The sequence below is a fragment of the Tauraco erythrolophus genome, chromosome 1 (assembly GCF_009769465.1).
Source record: "Tauraco erythrolophus isolate bTauEry1 chromosome 1, bTauEry1.pri, whole genome shotgun sequence".
Taxonomy (NCBI): domain Eukaryota; kingdom Metazoa; phylum Chordata; class Aves; order Musophagiformes; family Musophagidae; genus Tauraco; species Tauraco erythrolophus.
This window is the reverse complement of record NC_141465.1, coordinates 61,676,248-61,703,984: the sequence shown is the minus strand read 5'-3', so window position 1 is coordinate 61,703,984 and position 27,737 is coordinate 61,676,248. Positions and strand designations below refer to the sequence as shown.

Genomic DNA, 27,737 nt, shown 5'->3' with positions numbered 1-27,737 from the left:
AAGAAATACATCATTTTGTCAACCATGAATGCATCGAAACATTCACATATATCCTCATATGGTGGTTATTCACACCCTGCTTTCAGAAGCCTTTAGTGACGAAACGTTACCCACTTCACTGTAGTGGCAAGAATTCTTTCTTACCAATATCATTTTAAAAACAGGTCTTGAAGGTTTCTGCAGTATGAAATGACGCACAAGATACATTGAAGGAGTGAAAACCACTTATTGCTTAACTCTTCTGCCATATTATAACATATCAAAATGAAAAAAAAAAAGGAAAGAGAAAAAAAAGAAAGGTTTGAATTCAATAATAAGAAATTGGCTTTCCTCAAATACTTAACTTTATGTTTTGATTTTGCCAAAGTAGCCTTAGTTCACTGCCTTCCTCTGAAGAAGTGTTGACTTTTTAGGAACTCATATTTCTGAAAGGTTGAAACTTGTCAAAAGTTTCACAGTGATACTTAGGTATTTTATCTACTCAGAGATTCCGCAGAATACATCTCACTTCTTCAGAAGTCTTCTTGCTAGGATAATGTTTAACATTCCATCCATAAAACCTATTTCTTCCAATTTCTTAAAACTTAAAATTAATTGCTACTCTAAATGCAGCAAAAAGAACGGCTTGTTTTCCTTACATAAGGGGACTTAGTCAGATTGCAAAATTCTGCTAAATATTGATTCCTTAAAAGCTGAATTTCAAATTAAAGTTAAATTGCAGATGTAAAGGGTTTTGCAACTAGACTTTAACAACACTCTACCTATTAAACCTGATAAAGAGTTCCATTTAAATAGTAAATTAGGTCTGCAATAATTGGACTGTGTCTCTGGGGGAAGCAGAAATATACACAGGAGAGGGAAACATAAAGGAGAGGTGTTTTCCTTAAAATTTTCCTTAAAGTAAACCACTGTCCCTTATCTCTCAGATGACTATTGATATATCCCCCTCTGAAAAACTTACATCCTCAAAAGGCAAAGTGTTGAGGAGAAAAAACGTTACAACGCTTCTTTTACAGAGTGGGAAAGCAACAGGTAGACAGATGAAGGAACTATAGAAATCTGTCACAAAAAGAGGAGACTGAATTTAACTCTCTCCAGCACGACTTTGGAGCTTCAGCTGTAAGATCATTCTGAGTCTCTACAGTGAAATGCCAACCTTTCTGACTCTGTTGGCAACTTCACGAAACTGTCATAGCTCAAGAAGCAAAGCATGCTGCTCTGCCAAATGAGTTAGTTTGACAATTACACAGTGTTCAGACAACGTATTTCCCTTCATTAAATGCATGTTGTATGGGTGATTTAATGGCCTGTTAGTGATATTAATAATGTATAGTCATTAAAATGTTTTCATTTATTCATCTGCCTGGCTTTACTGCTGCAGAAACCAGTCCTTGCTTCCAGTAGGACAGCATGAGTTCCCCAGGATGCCCTTGGGTGACAGCGACAGTTACCCGCTTATCACATTGTGTTTACTGGCTACGCTGGCGATTTTATCCAGACTTCTCCCTGCAGTACAACTGCTAGATGAGGGCTCTGGGACTTGTTTTGGCGTGTGTGTCTGGAGGAAACAAAAAGGGAGAAATGGAGTCATGGGGACAACTCCAAAGGAAATATTTAACAGACAAAAATCTGCCTCAGCCAGAAAAATAGCTTTCCAGTTTAAAAGCTTTTATGGGCAACACGAACGCATTCTCCTAATGCATCGGTCCATCCTATTAGTGCTTTATACTGCAGTACCCTGCGTTTACCATATACAATTAATCTGACCTTTTATTAATGTGCGACTGGAATCACATATTGATTTTATGCATCCAAAGCATGCAGACTGTTTATATACACTAAAAGAGCAAAACGTTTTAATGTCTAAACTGCATTAGTCTCTCTGGTAGAATTTATCTGTGCTGCTAATTCACAAGAAAACGAAGAAACAGTTTGATCTATGCTATTTAGCAATTAAACAGATCCAGCTGTACATCAGAATTTAATAGCTTTGTTTTCCACACTGACAACTACTACTATAATTGGATTTTTTTCAGTACTGTTTGTTTAAACGGAACAGAGATGTTCAGTATTCAGAAACACTGGAACAGCTGAGCAAGCCAAATACACGTTAGAGGGTTGATCTTCCTCTGGCTGACCTAAGTAAAAGTTTTCACCTTTGTAGAAAATAATATGAGGGAACAGTACAATACCTAGCCTTCAGGAAAAAAAAGTGCTGCTTGCAAGGCCTAGGAAGACCTCAATAATCCTGTGACAACCAGCTGAAGAAACTGCTGTTAGTCAATCATGGGACAAAAGTACCAAAACCAATGTTGACAACACTGAAAATACACACATACAAGTTCTAACTCCCCTTGGGATGGTGGCCATCCTTAGCGACGCACTGGAAATTGCAGTGGTGTGAATGAATCCATTCAGGGATATAGCAGCGGTGGAGAGTGGTGAGGGAACAGAGCATGTCAGGGCTGAAATACGGCCCCAGACCCGGATGATTAAGAAAGTGATACCTGCCTGTTCCCAAAGCCAGCCACTGAAATATATGAATGAGTTCATAGTCTGTAAGAACCAACCTCAGTGTTAGCTCAGCGCTTCAACTAAACCACAGACCAAGCCTCTCAAGGCCTTGCAAAGCTCTGCGTACAACCCGCACTGCTCCTCCAGAGGCTTTTCGCTTCATGCGCACAGACACTCGGTAAAATGTAACCCTCCCCACTCTCCAGTGCCTTCTCCTTTCTGGAGAGATTTCCAGCAGTCTTTCTGCTGCATTTTGTAACTGCTGGAAGAAAACTTCACTTGATCAGCAGCAGAAGCATTGCACGGTCATTTTAATTTTGTAGCACAATGCTCAGGTCAGCTTCCGATACTCCTGATCTAGTCCAGGCTGTTGGCTAGTCTGACTTCTTGAGGGATGAAGTTCTGCCAGAAGAAACAGGAATGTGAAGGAGCAATACCCTTCAACCAGAAGAGGGAAATGCCAAGCACCTCTCTTTCATGATTCCACAAATAAAAACTAGAACATCAGAGTCCTGACAGGAGAGAGAGTGGCTTGTAATGAAGGGGTTTCATTATGAATGGTAAAACCAAACAGTAGCGGCTGTAGTGTCAGGACGCAGTTAAAAACACCAAAGCTTGATGAGCCCATCTCAACCTGAAGACAGGGAATTTGGATAAAAGCAGCCTTACCTTGCAAGACATTATGTTTAAGAAACATTTCTAGGATGTGGGAGAAACCTGTAGCATACAGCAACTGCTCAAGGAACTGAGAGACTCCAGTCTCTGCCAGCTACAGGAAAGTGCAGAGGGAAAGAAGCAGTCCTAATGAAAAGACACCTTTTATTCTAAATACTACAGGGCAGCATTCATATCAGCACTATCACACGTTTGTCAGTCTTTCCGTGAGCGGCTCCAGTGTGAGAAGGCTATATAACCAAGTAAAAACTCTCCGAGCTGGATCCTGGCACACTGTCTTCACTCGGAATTGTATATTGTATCAGCATTCACCATCACATGCCCATCCTAATGCTCCTAAGGCAAACACGGCACTCAGAGCGCACCTTCTCCCCTTAATCCCGGCTGTTCCTCTACGTCCCTTATAGCTCTGGGGAGAAGGTGGAGGGGCAGCTGTGAAGATTAACGGTCAGTCTGAGGGCAGCAGGGCTGAGGTTGGCATGCACAGTACATGGGGGAGGCCAGGATGGCTGCAGAAGACTTTGGTTAAGAGCTTTGCTCTCTCGTCTGTCTGTTCTTATCTACCATCTATTTTACTGAACAAGTTCCTTTTCAATCAACATGCTAAAGAATCCAGTAGCAAAGTGAAAACACCTTTTAAAAACCCAAGGAATTCAAGGGTGATTCTTTTCAGACACCAGCTGATTGAATCAATCTTATAAGAAAAAATTCATGATGGCCTGGCCAGTTTCAAAACTGGACAGCAGAGCTGGGAAATGAGCTGAGGGGGACGAACATGCGTCGCTGTGGTAGAGATTGAGGTTTGCTTCCCTTTTCAGCACTCTAGTCAGCCTCATGCTTCAGGCAAACATGATGGTTACAAAGTTCCTGCATAGTCTTGTCTTCAGTAATCTGCATGCTTTGTTCAGTTAAGTGTGGAATTAAAAGACACATGCATATGACCTGTTGAATGAAAGCACAGCAAAACAGCAACGTCTATTACTCTTGTGCAGGCTTCCCTCACCGGCTACCTTATCCTCTAGGCAGATGTCATCCACTTGGACTTCTGCAAGGCCTTTGATATGTTCCTCCACAACATTCTTGCTGTGAAATTGGAGGGATATGGGTTTGACAGATGGACTGATAGGTGGATAAGGAATTGGCTGGCAGGATGTGTCCAAAGTCTTATAGTCAATGGTTTGATGTCCAAATGGAAACCAGTAATGACTGGTGTCCCTCAACTTCATGAAGTTCAATGGAGCCAAGTGCAAGGTCCTGTCCCTGAGTTGGGGCAATACCCAATATCAATACAGACTGGGGGATGAATGGATTGAGAGTTGCCCTGTGGAGAAGGACTTGGGGGTACTGGTGGATGAAAAATTGGATATGTGATGGCAATGTGCACTTGCAGCCCAGAAAGCCAACTGTATCCTGGGCTGCATCAAAAGAAGCGTGGCCAGCAGGTCGAGGGAGGTGATTTTCACCCTCTACTCCACTCTTGTGAGACCCCACCTGGAGTACTGTGTCCAGCTCCTAGGGTCCCCAGTACATGACAGACATGGACTTTGGTTAGAGTGGGTCCAGAGGAGGGCCACAAAGATAATCTGAGGGCTGAAACACCTCTCCTGTGAAGAATGGTTGAGAGTTGCAGTTCACCCTGGAGAGGAGAAAGCTTCAGGGAGACCTCATCGAGGATTTTCCATATACAAAAGGGCTTATAAGAAGGATGGAGAGAGACTTTTTACCAAGGCCTACAGTGATAGGGGTAACAGTTTTAAACTAAAAGAGAGTAGATTTAGATTGGATATAAGGATTAATTTTTTACTATGAGAGTGGTAAGACACTGGAACAGGTTGCCCAGAGAAGTTGTGGATGCCCCATCACTGAAATGTTGAAAGTTGAGGCTCTGAGCAACCTGATCTAATGAAAGATGTCCCTGCCTACAGCAGGGGTGTTGGATTAGATGGTCTTTAAAGGTTCCCTTCCAACTCAAACTATTCTATGATTGCATGATTCTTATACAAATATTCATTATTGTAAGCACTCAATAAATGTGAGATGTGGAAGTGCAACCAATGAGAACAAATGTCAGGAACAGGACCAACAGGGAGAACATCAATTAACAAAATAGTTTGTGTAACTTTTCTGCCATGTCATTATCAGTTATCTACCTTAATCAAAGATCACTGAAACAGCTTCCTGTGGAGCACCAGGAGACAGTTCATTTGCTTTTTGTTTCTTAACAGCTGACATGACCCACCTCCATGCAGTTAATAGCAGGACAAAGTAATTTTCATCCCTTCCTCTTACACTGCAGCAGCCTGTAAGTCAGATGCTTGTGATCTTAGCCACACAGGCCATATTGCTATAGAGGTATATGAGTATACTGAGCCATCTGGGACATGGTTTTGAAGCTGTTATGTAATCAAGCCAGATCAAAAATACAATAAGCTAACAAAGTTGGAAAAGTTAAGTAGAGGCTGGTAAATGCTTATCACAACTTATATGTGCTTTCTAACCATGTTGTATGTTAAACATCAAATTCTCTTTCTCTTAGAAGGCAAAAGGCTAAGTGTTCCCTGCGTTAATGTAAACCAGTTCATTACTATGCCATTAAAAAGGCTAAATTAGTGTATTAGTATGGCTGTCTGTAAATCTCCATGCAATACTGATGTTTTTAATTAAAAAATTAATTGGAAGTATAAGCACTATAGTTCTTTGTGGAGAACAGTATCTTCTCCAGTCATGTACCTACAGGACAATCATAGCTTTCTGTCTCTCACACACACGTACACATATGTAAACTTTCTGACCAACACAGAGTCATAACAGAGCTTAAAAGTATGAACCTGAGTACAATCAATGAAAAGAAATTTTCATAAGTTTATTGAAATAACAGCTTTAAGATATACAGCCAACCACTTCCCAGTAAATAACATTTTAATGCAAATTTCTACAGGCCTCCATGGCCTTATCAGTATTAAAATGTGTAGAAGACTTGGAAGGCAGCAGGTGGAGAAAAGAGAAGTGGGATGAGGGTTCACATCCTGGATGCTGAGAAAAATACAAGAGTTCCTCATTCTGCTGTTCTGCCTTTTATGGCAGAAAAGCAGACCCCTTCTCCACCTCACTGCTTCCAAAGTGAGGCCTATACCATCATTGCTATGGTTATACATGGCTTAATACTGTGAACCCTCTTGCTCTGGAAAAAATTGCCCTTGCGCCCTTTCCTAACCACTGGTACTGTCAACTGTGGTTGTAGTCTCAGAGGCAAGTGTAGCGTGATGTGTTTCCAGCTCAAAAATCCTGGCCCTAAAATCAGGAGTTCTCAGTGTCATATTACAAAACGTCATTTCTGAGAACAGATATTCCACGTATTTCCTGTTCCCAGCTGACATGCCAATGTATGGCTAAGGAATAAACAGTTCCAGGAATAAACTCTTGTTCAGTAAAACTGAATTAGGCTAGGAGATCAGAGAAGTCATGAAAAAAAAAATTAATTGGAGAAACTCTTCTTAACTTACTTTAAATGTGAATGTTTACTTCTCTATAACAGGAAAGTAGTATAGCATTTTATTTTCTCTAGGGACCTGAAACGCTCTCTTGTTTTCTAATGCTTTTTCAGAGAAACAGCAGGATGGAGAGGTGCTGGACTATTGATACAGAGAATGAAATGTCCCACCTCTCTAGACATCAGATGCAGCAAAAGCACTGGCATAATACATTTCCTTACATGGCTTTAACACGGTTCCACCGGTGGTGGAAGGATTACCCTAGGGATGGGAGGTCCTTCACAGCCAAGACATTCAAATTTAGATTCATTAATTCAGCCCCTTTAACCTATATTTAAACACAAAAACAAACAGTCAATGCCAATGGTAAAAGTCAAATACTCAGCACTCTTAAGAGTTGGACTCTTTTCTCTCCTCCCCTCCCTTCAATGCTTAGATTATTTAAGATAAGCAAAATTTTCTCTCACAGTTACTCAAACTCTTTGTCCCTCTCATGAAGCATTCTCCACAGTCAAACTTGTGGCCTAGACACCTGCACAATGGAAACTAGAAAGAGATGATAACCTTGCTCAGAGCCAACCAAGGAGGAAGTGAACCATCGTTCTTGAGATTTTTATTTCCCCATACCTTCCAGTGTGAGACTGCTGACTAAATACCATGGTAAAACGGCAGAGTGAAAAATTATTCTCAACCTTCCTTTAGGACTTTCAGCTCGTACAAGAGTTTGCCACAGCACTGGCTTGCGTCCTGCTCTGCACCAGGCCGTTCTGCACGCAGCTGCTACACATCTGTTTCTCTGTTACAGAGACAGTAGTTGCTTCCTCTTCAACTAGACATGTCCACGGTTTCCACACGAGTCATCTCTGAACATGGTACTACCCCAAAAAAGATAAAACAATATAGGTATAGAGCTTCTCATAGTGATTCAACCTTCATCAAAGAAATCTACTGAATGTTTAAGGCATGACCTCAGACAGAGGTCTTCACGGGGTGTGACATGCTTGCATTTTGCACTGACAAACACAGATCTTAACAGACTTATTTCGCTAAAACCTTCAGCGAAACTGTAAAACTAAAAAAACAGTGTTTAATTAAACATTCTGGTAGTGCATAGGGAAAAACATTGTTTTCTTTTACTTGTTTGGTTATTTTTTTTTAATTCTCTTTTCCCTCAGGGAAATCTCATTTTGGCAACATGTGTGGGATGGAGCACTAATCTGCTGGTTTAATATGTGCGTATCGGGAATTTTTGAGCCACTTTTCCTAGCCTTGTGAACCTTCTCAAAACACTGCAAAAAAAAAAAGAAGGCACAGGGATAAACCCCCCCCCCCCCAAGATGCTAGGGAGACATTCACTGTTCTTGTGGCCTGATTCTACCCTGTTAATGTACTTACAGTCTAAACAACACTGAGTATGCTCATTAGTTCACATCTGCTTGGCTATCATAGTGTACTATTCCTAGTAATTTCAGGTGGAAGATAGCCTGAAGGTATTAGTGGGACAAGGAGCAAGTTGGAGAGATTAGCTATGCCCATTCTTACGTTGATTTAGAAGACTTAATCGGACTCTTTGAGATATGAAGCTCGTATCAGCAAGTGAGCTGAAAACTAGTTCACCCGGGAGTTTTGCTGGTTTAACTTCAGCTGTTCTCTCAAACTGGGCTAGTTTAACTAACACATGAGAAATCTTAGCTCAGTTTAGGCTAAACCAAAATTTGAAAATTGCTTTCTTTCCTCTTTTTTTAATTTAAATTTTTTGAGGGAGAAAATCTCAATGCAAAAGGAATATTTACACTGAGATACCAAGGCTACCCTGTGAGTTGTCTTAATGCAATTAGCATGAGTTGCCCTTCCCAAAGTACCTCATACATAGAGCAGCCTGTAGACACCAACAGTCCTGCTCACAGTGCAGCCCTTCTAGTAAGCAATCTTGTCTTCTCTTCTGGACCATTTTCTGCCTAGGACTCACAGGGAAAGAAAGAAGTGGTATAAATGGCTTAATGCTTGGAATGGGGCTGCAGGACTGTTCCTCTAAGTCCAGCTGTACCCAGTATGCTTCCAGCACTGTGCAAGAACAGGTAGGGCTGGAATGAAAGCTGGATCTGTCAATTCAGCCCAGCTTCCAGGCTGGGACAGATGAGCAAACGTGCCCGCCGTAAGCATAGACTCTGAGTTTATACATACTCTAGAAAGGTTCAAATATTGACTTGTGAGGAAATCAGACTGATGAGTTATTCCGGTGCTAGTCTGCATGCAAATGAACCCTCCCAAACACACAGACACCAAATTCAGATGTGCTTTTTAGGCAAAGTAAATAGGCAGCCACAAAGTCATTTGCAAGGTTTATCTAAACCTGTTCAATCATGATAGTACGAGCTTCTTTTCAACAAAGGTCTACTCTTAGGAGAAAATGACAGGGAAAAAAAAATCCATCCCTTAACCCCACCAGCTCTCAGAGGGATATACACACGTTCTCACCGGGGTGGCGGCTGCTAGATTTAGCTTAGCTTTCAGCTGAACTGAAGCTTTCCACATAAACATCCAGGACATGGCCAGTGGTTAATAAACCATAAGCTGCTCCAGAATCCACAGTAAGTCTTTGTGGGTTTTGTTAAAAGGCATGCTGAGTAAAAACAGTGGAGTATTTTGTTTGTTTCGTACTACAAGGCAGCAAGAAAATGTAAATGTTTTTCATGAGTCTAGATTCATACCATCAAAATATCCTAAATCAAGTTTATGAAACCTGAAAGGGAGTTTTGAGCTTTCGCAGCCCAAGCTGTATCTGCTTATCCACTCTCTGAAGAGCAGCTGACACAACGTCTCAAATGGATGGAAAACATTCCATAAGCAACTGCAGAGGGTGTGGTGGCACAGCAGCCTGCAGAGTAGCACAGAAAACACATTGATTTTTCCTGCGTACTGTGTCTCCTATTAGATCCAGTGCACTAGAAATGGCTGCTGTGACTCGGCAGCAGTAAGGGTGGGTTAGAAATTAGAAGGAAACTGGTGGAATATCAAGAAACACTCGTTTTTTCCAAGAGATGCTTACTGGTCATTCCTAACACTGTTAGATCATTCACAACGGGATTTAGCACAGTGCTTTCTCCTAGCTGCGTTCAGCAGCATGTCATGCTGCACACATGGATCTGATCCATGTTTCAGTGTGAAGACAGTCCACTAACCTTTTGACTTGAAAGACAGAGCATGCAGAAGTACACTTCTGACTATTTTAAACATTTCTAGTGCATCCTGTCACTGTAGTAGCTGGATAACAAGACCACAGTATTTAAAGTCTTGGAGGAAAAAATGTCAAGGCCTTTGAAAAATCTTCTGTTTCCCTTTTTTCTTTTTTAACCTACTCACTGAGTGCTTTCTTTTTTTCTTGACTGACTATTGTGAGTTTACAACAACAAGGTATACATTAAAACTGGATCTTCAGATTACAAGCCACAGAGGAATCTATCAGTGACTTTTCTCACAGCTTGTGTATTGATAAGTTGTAGAAATCGTGTACAGAAAGTACAGGTTTGTGTAAGACAGATCGTATTCGTTAACAAACACACAAAGCTAACAAACAATATGTTTCCAGTCTACTACAAATTACTCAGACAAATGAAGGCAGCACTAAAATAAGCAGTATTTCTGGTCACTTGCACTATAAAGGAAAGCAGTTTCTTGGAATTCACGAGTGGAGAGGTCAAATCCAAGCTCACAAATGCTGATCTTCGATCTTCTGAGCGCATGTTTAGAGCGTAACAATGCTTGTAAAGCACTGGATACAAGCATACAGAACTGCTTCCATCATAGATTATTGCTGCTTCAAGAGTCAGACTAAAAAGAGATCACAGTGGTACTATTCTGAACAAAGGTTTGGAAGAGGGAAACCGTAGGACCTTTTACCGTCTGAGACTATGGACCTTATACACTATTAATGATGAAGAGAGACACGCAAAGATCTGTAAAAGCATGCTGGCAGAATGCCTCCTCTTCCAGAGGACAGCTGTACCCAACGTTAACAGTGCTGGCCTTGCACTGGCAGCGGGCATTTGGAGAGTGCTGTGGTGGCAAGAGGACTGCCCAGTGCACACCCTGCTTCAGTGACTCCAAACTGGCAACCAGGCACTGTGTGGTAAGCAGGCTGATGTAGACCTGTGGGACTGTAAATCCCATGGTTGGGCACAGGGCATGGACAGAATGAGGAAAGCATAAATGCAGCTTAAAAAAAACCATTACTACTCCTGCTCCCGCTCCTTTCCCATGCTCAGCACAGTGGCGGGTATAGAAATAGCTGTCCTTCATCGACCTGCTTCACAGGCACGTGCTTGGAAGCTATCAGTTAGTTCATATAAGAAACACAGAAAGGCCAGGCTTTGTAACTCAGCTTCTTTAAAATGTCTCTGAATAATGTCTCTGTAGAAAAGACAGCTATGGGAAGCTGATATTTTGAGAAGCAGCTTCCAAAAAATCTGTGTTTCTTGTCCTGTGATGAACCACATGACCAGGCACGTCATTCTGTAAGGGGGGTGGGGAAAGAGTTTAGCAGTGTGGGAAAGAGAGAGTCAGGACTACATAGTCTATTTGTTTGTTTTCCTGCTTGAACAACAGGGCTGCAGAATGACACAGAACCAGACAGCTATGAACATAACTGAGAGTTACTCTGCTGAGTACAACAGTAATATAAAAATGTAAAAGCAATTCTTGCCCAATGCATGCATAGTTTTGGATGCAAATCCTATAAGAGATTTGGGAACGAACTTATCCGAGGTTTGGTAAAAGGATGGTCAGCATTTGGTGCAAGAAAATTTTGGTCTTCTGAAGTATTTTATGAGATCTAACAATAAGGCTTCTCCAGTTGTGGCAACTTAGCCATACCCAGATAGGAACCGAACTTCACTCCAAAATACAGGCATCACCTTGCTATTCCATGCTACTTGAGTGTGGGCCTACTATTCATCCTACATTTCCCAAGCAGCTCCCTCTCTATTCCACTGCTGAGTGTCTCTCAGCAGGGCAACACCTTCAAGAACCAGTAAGAGCCTATCCCTGCTCGTGTGGGGTGCGGAAACTAATTCTGCTGCATGAATTAACAGCGTGTTCGGACAGGTTTTGGCCAGGACTTTAATGAGGATGGCAAGTATTCTGCTGAATAACTTACAGGATGCTGTTACAGGGAGGCTCTGTGATGCTGCAGCTGTGGAGAACTTGGTACTTGCAGGTGTGCACTTTGCCTACAACTTAGTTGACGCAGGAACCTGAGCTTGGATATTTCCTGCTTTCTCAGCTATTTTAAGAGAGAGGGCATAGTCACACGTGGTTTTATTACAAGCTCTCTTTCAGTATTTGACTTCTTGGGGCCCAGTCCTGTTTTCAATGAAATGAATGAGCTTTCTGTCATTGACCCCAGTTTAACCCCCCAAAATTTATGAGGGACCCCACTGCTATTGCAGCTAGGCATCTTATGATCTAAAATTTGTCTTTAAAAATTATTTATCCACATATTTTAGAGCACACTTCTGAGATAGAAAAGTTCCATAATACTCTTATAATGCAGGGAACTAAGATAGTTTGGAGGATGGGCTGGACATGCAAGTGTATTAGGTGTCTACGAAGCTGACTGTAAGTATCTACATGGTAACTGATTTCCACAGTAAAGCAGGGTATGCTGAGCAAGTCATGCCACGTATACTATGATGTGCCAAGCTGCTTGGAACATAAACTTAGCTTTGCTTCCCTAGGTAGGCACTGTTTCCTCAGCCTTCTTCCTTAACAGGGCCCAATTCAGCCTCTGATAACCTGTTTGAGAAGGAAATGGCACTACCACTCACTTCCACACAACAGTCTAACGATTACAGGTCTTGCCAAACCGTACAAAACCCAGACCTGAACTCTTTAGCTGCCTGGTTTGGATCAGCAATTTAAACCTTCGCAAGTATGTCAAACACTAGATTGTAGGGGTACTCCCTCCCGGTTTTCCTGTTGTATTAATGCATGCATATGTTTGCTGCTTAAAGACAGAAGAGAGACTCCACAACTGATGGCTCAGGCACACATCTGGGCGACACAGCTGACAGGAGCAGAGGAGTCTGTAGGGTCAGCAGGCCCCCACTCAGCCTGTCAGCTTCCAGGAATCATGCTCCTAGTGCTGAACCACGACTCTGCTGCCAGGCAACCAAGGATCCTGACGTAGTATAAGGGACTTCGCTGGGCAGCAAGGCTCTTGAAAGCCAGCCTTGTGATGATCTGTACTTGGACACATCAATTCCTTTCACTGTGTTTACCAACATCTCCTGCTGTGTGTCAGATGGTCTTGGATCACAGAAACCCAACCATCTGCTGTGGGTGAGTGGAGGAACTGGTGCCTCCTCAGTTGTTCCTTTGAGATAGAGCTGGGACATGCCCTTAGCTTGAAACTGTACGCACAAACACGAAAGCATCCCTGCATTCAGTAGCCTATATGCAACCTGCAGGTTTTGTCTTCCATAATGTGCCTGAGGTCACGTAGGAGGTCTATGCTGGCAGCAAACCGGGACACATAATTTGAGTGCCTCCCTGGAGCTCTACTCACTGGGAGAAATTTCCTCTCAGTGGGAACAGGATGAGATGTGTCAGAAGCAATTCAATTACCTTCTTTGAAACAACCAGAGGTTTTTAAACATTTGGCCTGTACCTGATTAAGCTTCTTGCCGTGGTGGTAGCTGCTGTGTCAGGTCTACATTCTATGTGGAAATCACTGATGATTAAACAAGTCTTTATCTCACATTTTTACAAGCTGTTCAGAGAAAGGCTCTACCTATCATGAAGAATTATTTGGAAGGCACATTGATTTTTATTCTATCGGTTGGACTGCAACTTCATTAATGCTGATCTACCTCAGTACAACTATAGGTTTCTGTAATTACCTCTAATGAAAGTGGTAAGGGCAGCAACTCCCATAGGTTGCAAAATCTCTCAAATGAGAAAAGCTACTAGGAAAAAAGATGTAGTTGAGTTCTAGAAAATAATCTATTTTTTTCCTGACAAAATACAGGAAACTGAGGTTAGCTGGCAAGAGGGATGGGAGAGGAGGACATACAAATAAATACTATTTCAATAAGATTATTAAAGCAAGTAAAAGTTCAGGTAATTTCCTCTAATTCTGCTGACAGTAACTGATCTAGATTTTGTTTTGTTTCAAAACAGTGCTGTTGGAGAGAGATAAGCACAGTGAGAGAGCAGTAAAACAGTTTGTCAGCACAGACATCTTCAAAATGCATGCATGCCGTCCCTTTAAATCTTACAAACTTCAATGCTCTAAGTGCATATTCTGCAACATGGAGTTTCAGGCAAAATTCCTAATTGTAACTGATCTGGTTTGCAGGCAGGAAAAGTAGTTGTTTATATTTAATTATCTTCTCACTAGGCAGTCAAAATGTGTTTTGAAAAATTAAGCTACAATAGAAGCCATTAAAAAGCCCCCAACATTTTCCAACCGCACACAATTGCCCCAAATAATTCCTATTCAAATTCAGGGAAAAATTATGGTAAAACTTCTGATACTATGATGAGGTCAGCTGTTGGCAAGTGCTAGTATTTTAATTACAACCATAACAGTAATTCATTAGCACTACTAGAACAAGCAGATTCAGCTGGTGTGAAGTGGACTGGTGAACAGTGTACTTACCTGAAACAAATTCTTAAGTGAGAGTTAGGAACAGTGACTTACCAGCTCTAAGAACCTCCTCACCACTTGTCTTTGTTTTAAGTTAGTTTCACCATCCAGGTTAGCTGTTTCTATATGGCACAGCCCATCCGGATCACTTGAGGAGAGCAGCAATATGTCAGCAGGTATAATTTCATTACAGCGAAGCTGCACAAAGTCTCCAACTTTCACTTCTTTCCAGTATCTGCTTATATATTTCTTCTCATCTCTGGAAAAAAAAAAAAAAAAGACTTTTACAGGACATGTATATAAAACATGCACAGACTGGGGTGCCTCCGATAAGACCCAGTTTGATTTGTAACAGGAGTACAGTGCCTTTGGAAGGTCCTCCGGTCCTCTCAAGTTACACCAGGAAAAGGCAATGCAGAATGCGGAGAGGCCACTTCCCACCGACTCAGAACTAGGTCTAAGTTCCCAAGACACTCTTTTAAGGCCCAGAGGACAACAGGTGGATGTTAGACCTGGCTAAGCAGGGTAAGCAGGAGCTTCATGCACTCTCCTTCCCCTCCCTCCACGCTCCAAGCTGTCCATCTGTCCCTCATGAAGGGGAGGGGGCTGCTGTCTGTACCAAGTGAAAAGGAGTCACTTTTGGGGCAAGGGGCGAACTGAGAACAGGCTTGGGCACAGGACACCTGCTTGGCACCGCTCCTGAGCGTCCTCCATCATGCACTACCCTCTGATGGCTTCCCCTTGTTTCCTCTTTCCAATAGAGACAAACTTTGTGTGGTGCTGCATGTGATCTTTGGACAAAGGAGTCAAAAATCCCTAACTGAAAGGAATTTCCACTATTCATCACTAAACCTAGAATTACAAGGACATGTCATGTGGAAAAAAGCAGTCCCAACTGCTCTACTGGGAAAGGACGCTGTAATTTTTTTTAAATATTTCTGCAGTATCTCCATCCATAGCACTGTCTGTTACACTGCTAATTTCTACTTAGTTACTTTGAACCTTTTATTTTGGAGTGTAATTTCTTTGTCAATTCAAAGACTTACCCACCTGAAACACTGATGTATATGTATGTTGTTCATTTAGATACAGCTACTGAATCTCTCTAGTTTTAAAGGCCATGCTTGTTTGCTATTTTTTTTCTTTAATTTTTCTTGAAAGCAAGAGGAAAAAGAAGGAGGTGATTGCTTAATTAATTCTAGCTAAAATTCAAGGGTTTAGTTTCATGACATGCTCACTCATGTGCTTTCTTGGCATTTTGTAAACTGCTTTCTTCTGCTGGGTTTTTGAAAGAAATTAATTTCAAAACAGCCACAATATTAACTTGGTAAAATACCTCCTGAAAATGGGAAGCTGCTATTCTGACATTTTTCTAAGCTGTCAGAAGGCCTTTTGCCGTGTGAGCACTGAGATGGCTGTCAGCGCTGGCACCGACACTGTCACCAGAGATGGTCTCCTGTGAGAGCACTCAAACTGGCAGAATGGGACTCTGATGGCGGGGTAGGGAGTGGTGGTGGCTATTTTATATTCTTTAAAGTGTATTATTTTAAAATACATCACTTTGAGTAGTAACATGAATAGATGTGTAACCAAGTGGAAAGACGCAAGTCCTGCCAATGTTGTTATCTGGAGTTACAGATAGTCATGACATGCCTAATTCATCCTTGTCACGCCTTCACTGGTGTTACAGGAATCAGTAACTGAATTGGCTTTGATTCTTGTATTTAGTCTAAATCCTAAACAATAGTCAGGTGGCACAAGGATGTATCAGATCAGGTCCTACCTCCCAGAATTTCTTCATTGTCCTTTCCTAACTTACAGTTTATAAAGGGAGGAATGAAAATTATGGCTGTGGTTTCTATTTTGATGAAGCCTGAAAAGAATTAATAAGAGCCAAGTATAAAACATGATAGTCCAACAAGGGCAGGTAACATACATACCAGGTGCCAAAATTATCCATTCCCTTTGCACTCAGGGCGAAACCAACATTTAAACTTTCCTGCTAGCAAGTATGAATTGCTTTGAAGCCCAGTGTTCCATAACGTAGTAGAAATCACCACACCACAGATCTGAAGGGTTTGTTAGCCATGCAATCTTTAACTCCAAATCCCTCCACATGTGGCTGTTGCTCTTCATCCTTTTTAATTTAACTGTGAAACTAGGTGATGTTCAAATGCATGTATGAGTAGCAATATAGAAGTATGATCAGGCTAAAAATAGCAAGGAGTCCCATACTATGCTATAAGCACTAAGTTTTTTATTTAAATTCTATTGTTTGAAAAGCATTGCTATTTTAGCATTTCCTGATCTCTGACATGCTTAGCAACTACCAGAACTATATACACTGCAGCAGGAAGGGTGGATATCGAGCAACACAAGGCCAAATGGCTCTGCTGGGATAAATGAAGTTGCTCAGCCTGGAGAAGAGAAGGCTGCGAGGAGACCTTATTGCAGCCTTTCAATATATAAAGGTGGCTTACAAGAAAGACAGAGAGACTTTTTACCAGGGCATGCAGTGATAGGACAAAGGGTAATGGTTTTAAACTGAAAGAGGGTAGGTTTAGATGAGACATAAGGAAGAAATATTTTATGAAGAGGGTGGTGGGATACTGGAACAGGATGGCCAGAGAAACTGTGGATGCCCCATCATTGGAGGTGTTCAAGGCCAGGTTGGATGGGGCTTTGAGCTATCTGGTGTAGTGAAGGATGTCCCTGCCTGTGGCAGGGGAGTTGGACTGGGTGATCTTTAAAGGTGCCTTCCAACCCAAGGCATTCTGTGATTCAGTGAATCTATGAATGCAACACCTCCTGCACACACACTGAAACAATCTGGCCCAGTATTCCACTTGATCCAGCTCTCTATTAATACGGGCCAGTAGTGGATGGAAAATTACTGTCTGCATGGAAAATTACATCCTGATCCTCCTTGGCCAGGGTTGCTCTATGTCTCCTAACGCAGCTCTGAACTCAGACTTCTCTCATTGCACCCAGTGAGTGGCCACTGCAAGTATTCTCGGAAGAGTACGGCATGATGCTGTCCTCAGATGAGGCAGTTCAGATAGCAGATGCACTATAAATACGTAAGTCTTTTAACACGCTCAGCCTGTTCTTCCAAACGCACAGGTTAGCGCACCTTGAGACTACTCTCATACCTCTGCCCAGTACAAACACACCAAGTGACCCAGTTGATGCGGTTACAGTTTTGCCATTGGCTTCTGCAGAGACAGGACTTTGTCACCCAAGTTTTATATCACTTACTAAACGTTTATTCTCGCTAGTATATTGTGGCAATAAATTGCAGAAGTTATATGATACAGAGAGTTGGGAGTAGGAATGCCACTCTTCTTATGAGAGAAATGCTGTCTTTAAAAGTCAAGCTTTCCTTTGTGTTTGTAAGGTGTGTCATACAAGAATGACTGATTTAATTTTATTTGAAGTTCAGGGGTTTGAACAGTTTTGCCCCAGTGCGTCCTCACAGACATCATTCTTCCACTCCCTCTTCAGAAGGGGCCCCTTCCACGTCTCTAACGATGTACACTGCATTGGCGCCTGCTGTGACAGAAAACCTGAATTAAGCACAGTATATCCATGGGTGGGCATATGTGCATCATTACACATCTGGTGGTGTTTTCAAACGGTTCAGTACACTTTTCAACTTCAGAGCAAACATAACATCTAAGCAGATGCTTCAACTGAGCTCTTCACAGTAATGGCCAGGTTTGGAGGACACCAAGAGTTCGACACACAGGACTGGAACAAATACCAGATCCTAGGCATCACCTCCTTGCACCTGCAGACATTTACGTAAGGGAGACCACACCCTATGCACTCTTACAGAACATCAACAAAATGCAGCGATGCGGGTACTCTTTACTTCTCCAGCAGTCAGCAGGGTTTTTCCTGGCAGGGTCCTGTCTGTCCATTTACCTGGTAGGTGCTTCTGAAAGGCCTTCCTGTCTCTGGTCTTCAATATTCTAAAATCATCTCCATATTTTGCTGTCTTTCCTTTTATACTTACCCAGCTGATAAATTCATGTTTCAGACACAGACGCCTTGATCTGTTTCTCTGGGACTTTGCCATTTATTCTTGCTTTGTCCTGACTCTATCGCTACTGTGTGGTCGATGAAAGTCCTCTGCAGTCTCAGCACAGGGCTTCAAGCACTGCTCGCAAGGGACTCTTCAACAAAAGCTGCTTTTGGCAAGTTTAAGTAAAAATACGACCTCCTGGAATATTTTGTTGAAGGGCTCAAAGAATTCTGGCAGGAATGCAAGACTGGGAGGCAGCATCTCAGTTAGTGGGTCCAGCCCCCTCCCACAGTCTCAGGAAACCCTGCCATGGAGGTTTGGGCCAGAAGCTAACACCCACAACTCTAGTTCTACCTGACCTCACTTATTACAAGCCTGAAGGTATGTTTTAGTACCTATGACAAACTTGAGGTTGATGCTATTAGAAGCCAAAGCTGCAAACTATGATGAACCACAGGAAGAGGTCAGAGATACTAATTCTTATCTTTCAAACCTGGTCAGAGATACTAATTCTTATCTTTCAAGTTAGAAGTCTTCCAAATCACTATGTTGTCATGAACTACTGCTATTCTGCAAAAAGAATAGATACTGTTGGTACTCTCCAGTTAAGTCGTCATGGTGAACTATTAATTTCAGACAGCTATGCCCAGCTACTGTATTATGTTGGTTTGGGCTCACATAATAAAAAACGTCCAGCCTCCTGCACACAACCTAATCTTTATCAACACTTTTGCATGCAAAGAATGTATTTGTCAGCTGTGGTTTAAGCCCATAGTCACGTAAAACTTCATGTTCCTCTCTGCCACAACTGGAAGCAGAACTTGCCACTGCTTTCACTTTTGTGAGCATATCTTTACAGGTAGATATTGACTGAAATCTGAAGATGGATGGCTAAAATGTCGGCTGCATTGACATCAACACTGTCAACCAACAGCAAATGTGATCCTGACAGAAGTCAAACTCCTATAGAGGTTGATGTTCTTTTGCAACAATGAAGTGCGATTATCCCAGCATATCCACTTTTGAACATACAAGGGAAAGTGTATGAACACAGAAAATTAATGTAATTGCTATTAAAAATTTGTATTAGTCCACCTACTGAATATATTTGGCCTATGCTCTCGTTTGAAGCAGAATAGCCTGCAGGTTTGTGCCGAATTTAAGATTGGCTTTGATTAACAGCAAAGACTCAACAAAATAAAAAATATTGATGCATTTTTTCATTAAATTTCAATTTTAAATTTAGAAACACAGAAACTCAGGAATTACATTATCTTTTCCTATTAACCATGCTTTCCCTCTTTATCAGCATGAGCTGATAAAGATCACGCCCATCATTTTTCTTTTCTGATCATGGGGAGATTGTTTTTGTCTACAAAAGCCTGAAGATTTCAAACTGTCTCTACTTAAACATTACAAAAAAACCTCTTTACTTCTTATGAATAGCTTTTAACTGTTTTGATATAATAAGGAATTATTCAAAATGACGATAATTAAAGGGAGATAACAAAATTACACATATATAAAATTTCAGAGGAATCTTCTCTCTCTCTTTCTTGTTTTCTTTTTAAAGTCTGAGGAAAATATCACAAGCATTACCTGGTAGGAAATTGGAAGGCCATGAAGCTGTAATCTATTCCACTTGTGCAAGGCCGGCATACTAGATATTTTATATGTTAAATTGAAAAGATGGGACTAGACAACAATTTCTCGCTTCCTATACTTCTCCGCTGACAAAAATTACAGTTAATGAGTGGGAATGGCTCATGGAGATTTGCTCCACCAATTCCTGTGAGTGGTTGGGGCACCTGTGCTTCTGTGTAACACTGCCCTAGCTTAGTGCCAACAGAGGCTCCTATATTTATCTCAGCAGCGCTTGTAAAAGACGTTTAGCAAAAGACAGAGGATGTTCTCTTGCACCTTTTGGGGTGCTCAGTGTGGTTTACACAGCATACCCTACACAGGTTGTGGCTGCGACCCAGAGGTGTTTAAGCCTCTCAAAACATCCAAATTAAATGTTGTTTCCCTGTTCAAGCCCATCCGCTGACCTGCTTTTGAAGTAACAATTGTCTTCACTTCAAAAGAAATCAGAATCCTTTGCCTTCCCTGCCAGCTGAGGTTGGTCATTGAACCAGCAGACTTTAAAAGAAACACAGCAAGAAATTAAGTCTGTGGAAGAGGAAAAGCCCTCCACAAAGGATAGGTCAAAGAGCTGTTGTGTACAAGGCATACTTTGGAGCTGTTCTTGATGTCAGCCAGGTCCTTCCTTTCCATCTCAGGAGACAGAAATAGAGTGAGGTAGCTCTAAAGAATGTACCAGGTACATCTCTGCACTCAGTGACTTAAAACACGTTCAATCAGTCGGCTAAAAGTGCCATGACAAGTGTCCTGGTTAGGACCACGCAGACTAAAAAAACTCCAGGCTATCTGGCAGGGCCCAAGCACAGCAGCAACTCCAGCATTACAAACCAAGAAGGGGACCCTAAAACTGTAATGCAAGCACAGAAGTCCCACATCAAGGCAAACTACCTTCAGGGAGGCTCCAGCATCTAGCTGTTTCTCCTCTGGTCCTTCAGACACATACAGTTTTCCCAAATTCCCTGTTCTTTCCCTTGCCTGGGTTGGAGGCCTTGCCTTCAACCCTCCAACTCTCCTGCCAACACTCCTGCAGATGTGGAGAGGGTTCACACTAACGGAGCCCATAGCGCACTGTTAACACTTGGGTGGCAAGCAGAAGTTTTGCGTAACTCATCACAGGCTACAAAAGCAGAGCTGGTGGGCAACACTGAAATACGTGCACAAAACTGCTGTGTTATAACCAGTAACAATTACGATTTGAAAACTACAGGTGTAGCAGATCTCAGAGTTTAAAAATAAGAGCTATCTGTGAGACCAAGGCATATATTACACAAAGTCTAAACACGCAAAGTATCTATGGCAACACATTGAGAACCATTTGGGTACAATTACAATGTTGTGGCAGAATGAAGGAAAAACATGTAGCATAAGTTAATGCCAAAGCAGGTTACATAATGCCCAGAATATGTCTCCATTCCACCACAAACGATAACATCTGTTTCTGTGAAAATAAATCATGAAGAGGCTCTGAATCTGACATTAATCAGACAAAACAGATTAACAGAGTGTGTTCTTGAGAAATGTTGAAGAGAACAAAGTCTCTTCATGACCAAAGTTTCTCTCAATCTTCACATTATTTTAAGGGCACTTAAAAGTTTTCTTGCTTTCACAGACTTCAAATGTCTTTTTTTCTTTTTTTTTTATTTGGATTAGCAAGTGTAAATGCATGTTACGATTGCAAGAAGCAAATAAGCAAATGGATGTGCAATGATGAGGTATAATGGTGCCTTTTATTAAATTCACACTTTCTGAAAACTACTGATCTTTCTGTTACAAGTCAAACTTGCTATGAAAAAAACGTACCCAGGGAACCTCAGTGATTCAGGTTTATAATGTGGAAGTAATAATTTAACTTCTCTTGGCAGCGTTATCTCCATTATACCCCATGTTGAAAGAAATCTCACTATTGTTCATGATAATGAAACATTTACTACCCGGAATAAATGATTTTTCAGCCAAGAAACTTGTTCTTGAGATAACAACGTGAAACATAAAAGTAGAACATGTAATGAAACTTTACACAAACTGAAGAAAGAAAAGAACTTGATTTTAAAACTCTAAGACTGTTTCAAATAGAAATCCAGTATTAATTTTATTTTGGCACGATTCTCGACATTTCTATGTTTACTGCCAAAAATGCTAATAAACTCCTATCATTCTTCCAGTAAACAGATACATTGGGAGAGAAGACTATCAGTTGCTTATACTTAGCAGGATGGATAGGTAATGATTAGTATTGAGGTTTCCTAAATGGATAACACGCAAGGAGGTAGAAGAAGTGGAAGAACAGTCTGGTGCAATTTGCATCCAGTCCTACAGTCACCTCCATACTAAAGCACAAACCTTTTATAGTCTGAGATACGAGAACTGCTCCTCTGAACAAAGTAATGCAACAAGCGTTCACCTTCGTATGTCTTCTTTCTGAGCATCAATAAACGCAATCCTGGCACTTGACAACATTGCTTACTGATAGTTAGAGCAAAAAAGACACAGATGCAAAGGAGAGGGCTACCCCAGCAGTGGGCCCACAGACAGGTAAGGTTCTCATCCTGAATTTCAGGACCATAACAGATATTAAGATTGAATATTTACATTACAGTGGTGTCCCAAACCACCGAAAAAAGATTCAGCTGAGCTTGGTCCTGTGCAAACATGATAGGAGAAACAATCACCTGCATGAAGAGAACTCACTCAAATTATAGATACCTAATGACACAAATCTCCTGTGTCTGTGCCTGCTTCCTAAACAACGAAAGAAAAAGTGCGAAATCTTCCAAGGGAGATCTCAGGAGCCAAATTTTGGTAAGACATAAGCTCTGTGTAGAAGCCTTCCAGGGCCCTTATTCTATAAACTAATAATTAATGACATGAGGACATTTAGGAAAACTGAGTGCCTAAAATTCAGGTGCAAGCCAGATACATAAATCCAGTAAACTAAATCCTCCATTCGGTGCTCTCCTACTGCATTTAAGTCAATGCAATTAGGTGACCATTTCAAGAGAGCTCTTCATATCTTAATGGTACATCTTAAAAGGTAAATTTAGCATGGCTCTGCAGAGTTAACAAGGGAAATCCCATTCTTTAACAGATTCAGACACTTCAATGGAAATTTTTTTCCTCTCATTCCTCTGGTTCTACACACCTGCCTCATTAGATGTCAGGACTACCTGACTCAGGCCATAAAAATGGATTAATATATTCACCACGTGTACACAAAAAGCTATTTGTAAAGAACTGCTAAAGAAAGGTGCTTCCTATGTGCAACAGTTTTTATCTGAAAAATCATTCCAGTTCTTTTAGCTAAACATGTAACAGTTGAAAGGATTTTTATCAGGAAAAGTATTTCCTGCTAATTATGTGCACAGCCCTGATGGAGTCGTTCACTGATACTCAGTTTGGGAGACTATTTTTCTCTACATAACTGTGCCATACAAACGTATCTCCTTTAAAGCTGTAAAACTCACAAGTTACCTAATCACTGTACAAAACCACTCTAGGAGTTAATACAATTCAGCTATTTTATGTTAACAAGACTATTAGTGAAAAGAACACTAATAATTCATCACTTTCATATTTAACAGGCAAAATCAACATCTCAGACTGAAGTATAAGTGTTCAATCTTCTCTAGTTCCTCCTGAAAATTATGAAACTTTACATTTTCCTTTCATTTCTGTCCTTGTCTGGGTAACATCCATCCATGACATTGATCTCATCTGGATATTCTCATCTGGACAATCTAAAGTTCAGGTTGAGGACAAGAAAAATATTTATCTATCTGAATACCAGCTGAGATCTCAGTGGGTCCCAGGGTGCAATGCTCACATTCGGAACAACCAAGATGACGCTTTGCATGCTGTTGCCTCTAAATTTCTTCTGGCTGCAATTCCAAAAATTAGCTTTTGTCCATATACCAGATCTTGCTACTTCCAGTGCAACACAAATCTAAACTGCTTGAAAAACTGGTAAAGATTAAAAAAAAAAAAGAAGAAAAAAACCTTTTAGCTGTAATATTATTGGAAGAATCTTGCAGAAGAAAACAAAGTTGGATGCTACTATATATTTGCAGAGTATGTTAACAGTTCTTTCTACTCTGAAACTAAGGAATTACTTCCCTCTCTGTCTGAGGTCATGCATTCAATGGAGATTACAGAAACAAGGAAATCTAAGGCACACTCAGGCACACTTCTTTTGACACTGAGAGGTACAAAGGGAGATTTAAGGTGCTATCCTGGATAAAACTGTGGTCTGTCTCTACATCTATTCAGTCAGATGCCTGCACAAAAAGGTCCCAAGCAGCTATGGCAAAGTAGGCAGTTTCATCCGGCAGGGGTGGATGCCTACCAGCTAAGCAGGCAAAGCAAACTTGGCACATCTGTGTGCTTCTGCAACGGTGGTGGAAGAAAGGTTTGGCAGGATTTGTGCACAAACACTGACCTTACCATGAATTCTAACTCGTGACTGAAAGAGGCCCCAGAATATTCAAAAGTTGGCCAAAATGTGTATCACAGTAGCATCTGGCAAACTTTTGTTCATCAGATGCTATACGCTGCTTTTAGAGCCCTGTCACCGGTATGACTGGCTGCCCTACATCTCGATACAAATTCCCAGTGGGGTGAGGTAACGCCTCACTTGTGAACCACTGCTCGTGCTCCATCATACTGATGTCTTTCTATCTGGCTATGGCTCAGTAGAAAGGAGGTCAGCAATTTTGGGGTAACTGGGTGCTCAGAAGTTTCTTCCTAATCTGGAGGAACAGAAAAGTCAGCTAAGGACCTGAAATACGAACATATTTTTATTTAAAGCCTTTTTTTAGTATTTACCATTATTAGTTCTTCTTTGTTGCTTTTTTCTCATTGCAGTTTCTTAAACACAAGAGCTAAGAGACTTCTCAAAAGAGACATCTCTACCACAGTAACCACAGTGAACCAAACGCGGAAGAGCTGGAGGTTGCTACAGAGCTCTCACTAGTGCTTGTACTAGTAGCCAGAGAGGAAGAACTGCCTGATATTTTTAATTTAGATGTACAAAGTCACTTTGTGAGAAGCAATATCAGTATAAATCCCTGAGGAGCCCCTGATCTGAAGCATAAACATCTATCTCTGGCATCAGTACATTCCCAAGACTGAAGGAGCAGTAAAAGGTATTACAACTCAGAAGAATCCTAATTCTTCTAGGTAGCTGGCAGGAGAACAGGCATTAACTTGTACTTTGGGCTGATCTGAAAAGCATAGTTGAAGTTTTAAACATAGTGACTTATCTTATGCTATATGTAGCCAATTTCTCTATATTTAGCTGCTCTCAGGGGTTATATAGCCTGACGTTACATTTCTGGATCACTGCTTGCCCCAACAAGACAAGAATACTAATGCAAGGAAAAGCAAACAGCCTCAGGCTGTATCTCAGTACTAAGAGATGTTTCAATTACCATACTGCTCTCAAAATGAAATAAAAAAAAAGTCTGCTAATCTCTAAAATTCTGGTATAAAATAGTAACAAAGTGTTTCCCAATAATGCTTTCTTAATGAAGATCGATAAGGTCACATCTAAACTAGGACCTAGGAGCACTTCCCAATACTCATGACTGAGTACACGCACTGGGTTGAATCCTGCATTAGATTGAAACCAGGGCGTGTGTAAGCCTCAATATGCTAGGTCCTGATGCAGTTTGAATTCAGCCTTATATAAGGTTGTTTTACAGAAATATACAGAATATAAAAATGTTCCTCTCTTCCATCAGAGAAGAATTAGAAGACCAAACTCCATGCAAATCATATGCAGTGATAAGAATCTTTGAAGGTTTGAGTCAAAACAAGTATGTCTATGGATGCAAATTTCATATTCAAAATTCTTGGTGAAAGTAAATAATAGAGATTCATATTGAAGAAGTGAGAAGCACAAAGTGCAAAATTCTACTATTTAAAGGAAATGTAGGATGCCTTTAGTAACATTTGAGTAGTTCAGATTCAACAACTTGACTACCGTTGGTACCTACATACAAAAAAATTCAGGGTAAAAATTCATTTAATGTTTTCAATGTCAATTTGACTATACTGAGAGCCCTTGTTTTCACACGATTTGTTGCTTCTCCTGAATTACAGATCTTGGTCTTTATCTCATTGATATTCCAAACTTACTGGAGCCAGGCAATGAGTGTAGTTGAATATGAAACACTAAGCTAGAATAATACTTTTGTTTTCACAGAGATAAATGCACTCCTTTCCTCTCCCACTGATTTACAATCAAAATGACTACAAATTATAGTCAGCCCACTGGAATTACGAAGTATAGTCAGCTAAGGCAGACAGTACATCGCAGTCTGTTAACAGAGTTATTCAAAGACCTTATAATTAAAGAGCTCTGCAGGGAAGCAAGTCATCTTTGCCACTTGTCCATAACTACTGAACTATCATCAATAAAAAGGGCAATTTATAAAGAATGACACACCATGAATATAAATTTTGATAGCCTGTTTCCATGAGTTTACTAGACAATACTTTTTCACAACCAAGTATATCTTTCCATAATAATTTCCACAATAATTATCCACACTTGAAAAAAATCATTGAAGCAGTTATAACCTAAATATTTTCAAGAACTTGTTGGTTGTCAGATGTGTACATATTTGTACATATTTAAACAAAAACATGCACACTAACAAATATAAACTCTTCTTCACTATTGGCCTATTATAAAGAAATAGCGTAATTTGTGAACACTTTCATGGAAACTCTTTTTTAATTCATTTTCAAGAATTTAAAATCTAAGTGGGTCAACTAATAGGAATGGATATTGTGCTTTGGTTCTTTTTACATGAAAGAGTTACCTCATCAAGCTCAATTTTTCTTGATAATTACTATATAAATTATTTGCAAATATTATTCTCACAATGAGAAAAAAATGTTCATGCATGATTTTCAGTTATTGTTCACTGAACTTCAAAACCAGGCTACAAATCTTGGCCCAAATTCAGCAGGGTACCTAAATATATGTCTAAACTCAGGCAGAAAAGCACTCTTTCTAGCTAAACTCCAGAAGAAAATTTCTTTGTAGTTCGCATTCATATCTCCCTTGGGGGAAAAATGATAATACATTGACATTCAATATCCCAGAAAAAAAGTAAATTTCAAGGTCTTTACTGCAGCCAAAAGAAGAAAGTGACTGACTGCAACCAACTCTGCTTTTGAAATGCCCAGAAACTGAGCTTAGAGCAAGCAATTACAAAGAGGCTATTTATTGAAAGGGTTTGAATCATGGAGGGGAAAACATCCTAAAAGAGCTTGTGAGATCTGAAACATCTCAGCAGGTGGCCGGCCACCCTTGTCGTGGGCAGAAAAAGAAGCACTCAGCAGCCTGGTATATACTGAGACCAAAAAGTTTGTGTCATAACTTCTAGGCAAGAGCTAGCTTAGAAAGGCAGAAAAATCAGTTTTAAAACTGAACTTCAACCTGATTTCTCAATGTGATGTTCCAAATTAAACCAATCTAGTCCTGCAGATAGAAGTTGCAGATTCACAAAAGAATTTTTTACCGTGAACTCTTCCCTCACAAGTCTGTACGAAATTCAAAAAGAAATTAAAAAATCTGAATCACGACGTTTTAGAGAGCACACAGATTTTCAAATTAGCTGGATTTTAACACAAAGTCCAATTCTAAAACTTCCTTTGCAGGCCTTTCTCTCTCCATTGTACATCACCATTTTCATCTCTATTACCCAAATCCGTATCTGAGGGTTACTCTTCACTC

At 40.7% G+C, this 27,737-nt stretch overlaps 1 protein-coding gene across 1 annotated transcript in view; it reads right to left on the bottom strand.

Annotated features, from left to right (window-relative positions):
* Positions 1 to 27,737, bottom strand: part of ATP10A (ATPase phospholipid transporting 10A (putative)) — a 116,858-nt gene that overhangs the window by 57,045 nt on the left and 32,076 nt on the right. Inside the window, exon 2 of the mRNA XM_009987211.2 lies at positions 14,383 to 14,587. Coding sequence (XP_009985513.2) covers positions 14,383 to 14,587 — 205 coding nt within the window. The remainder of the gene's footprint in view (positions 1 to 14,382; positions 14,588 to 27,737) is intronic.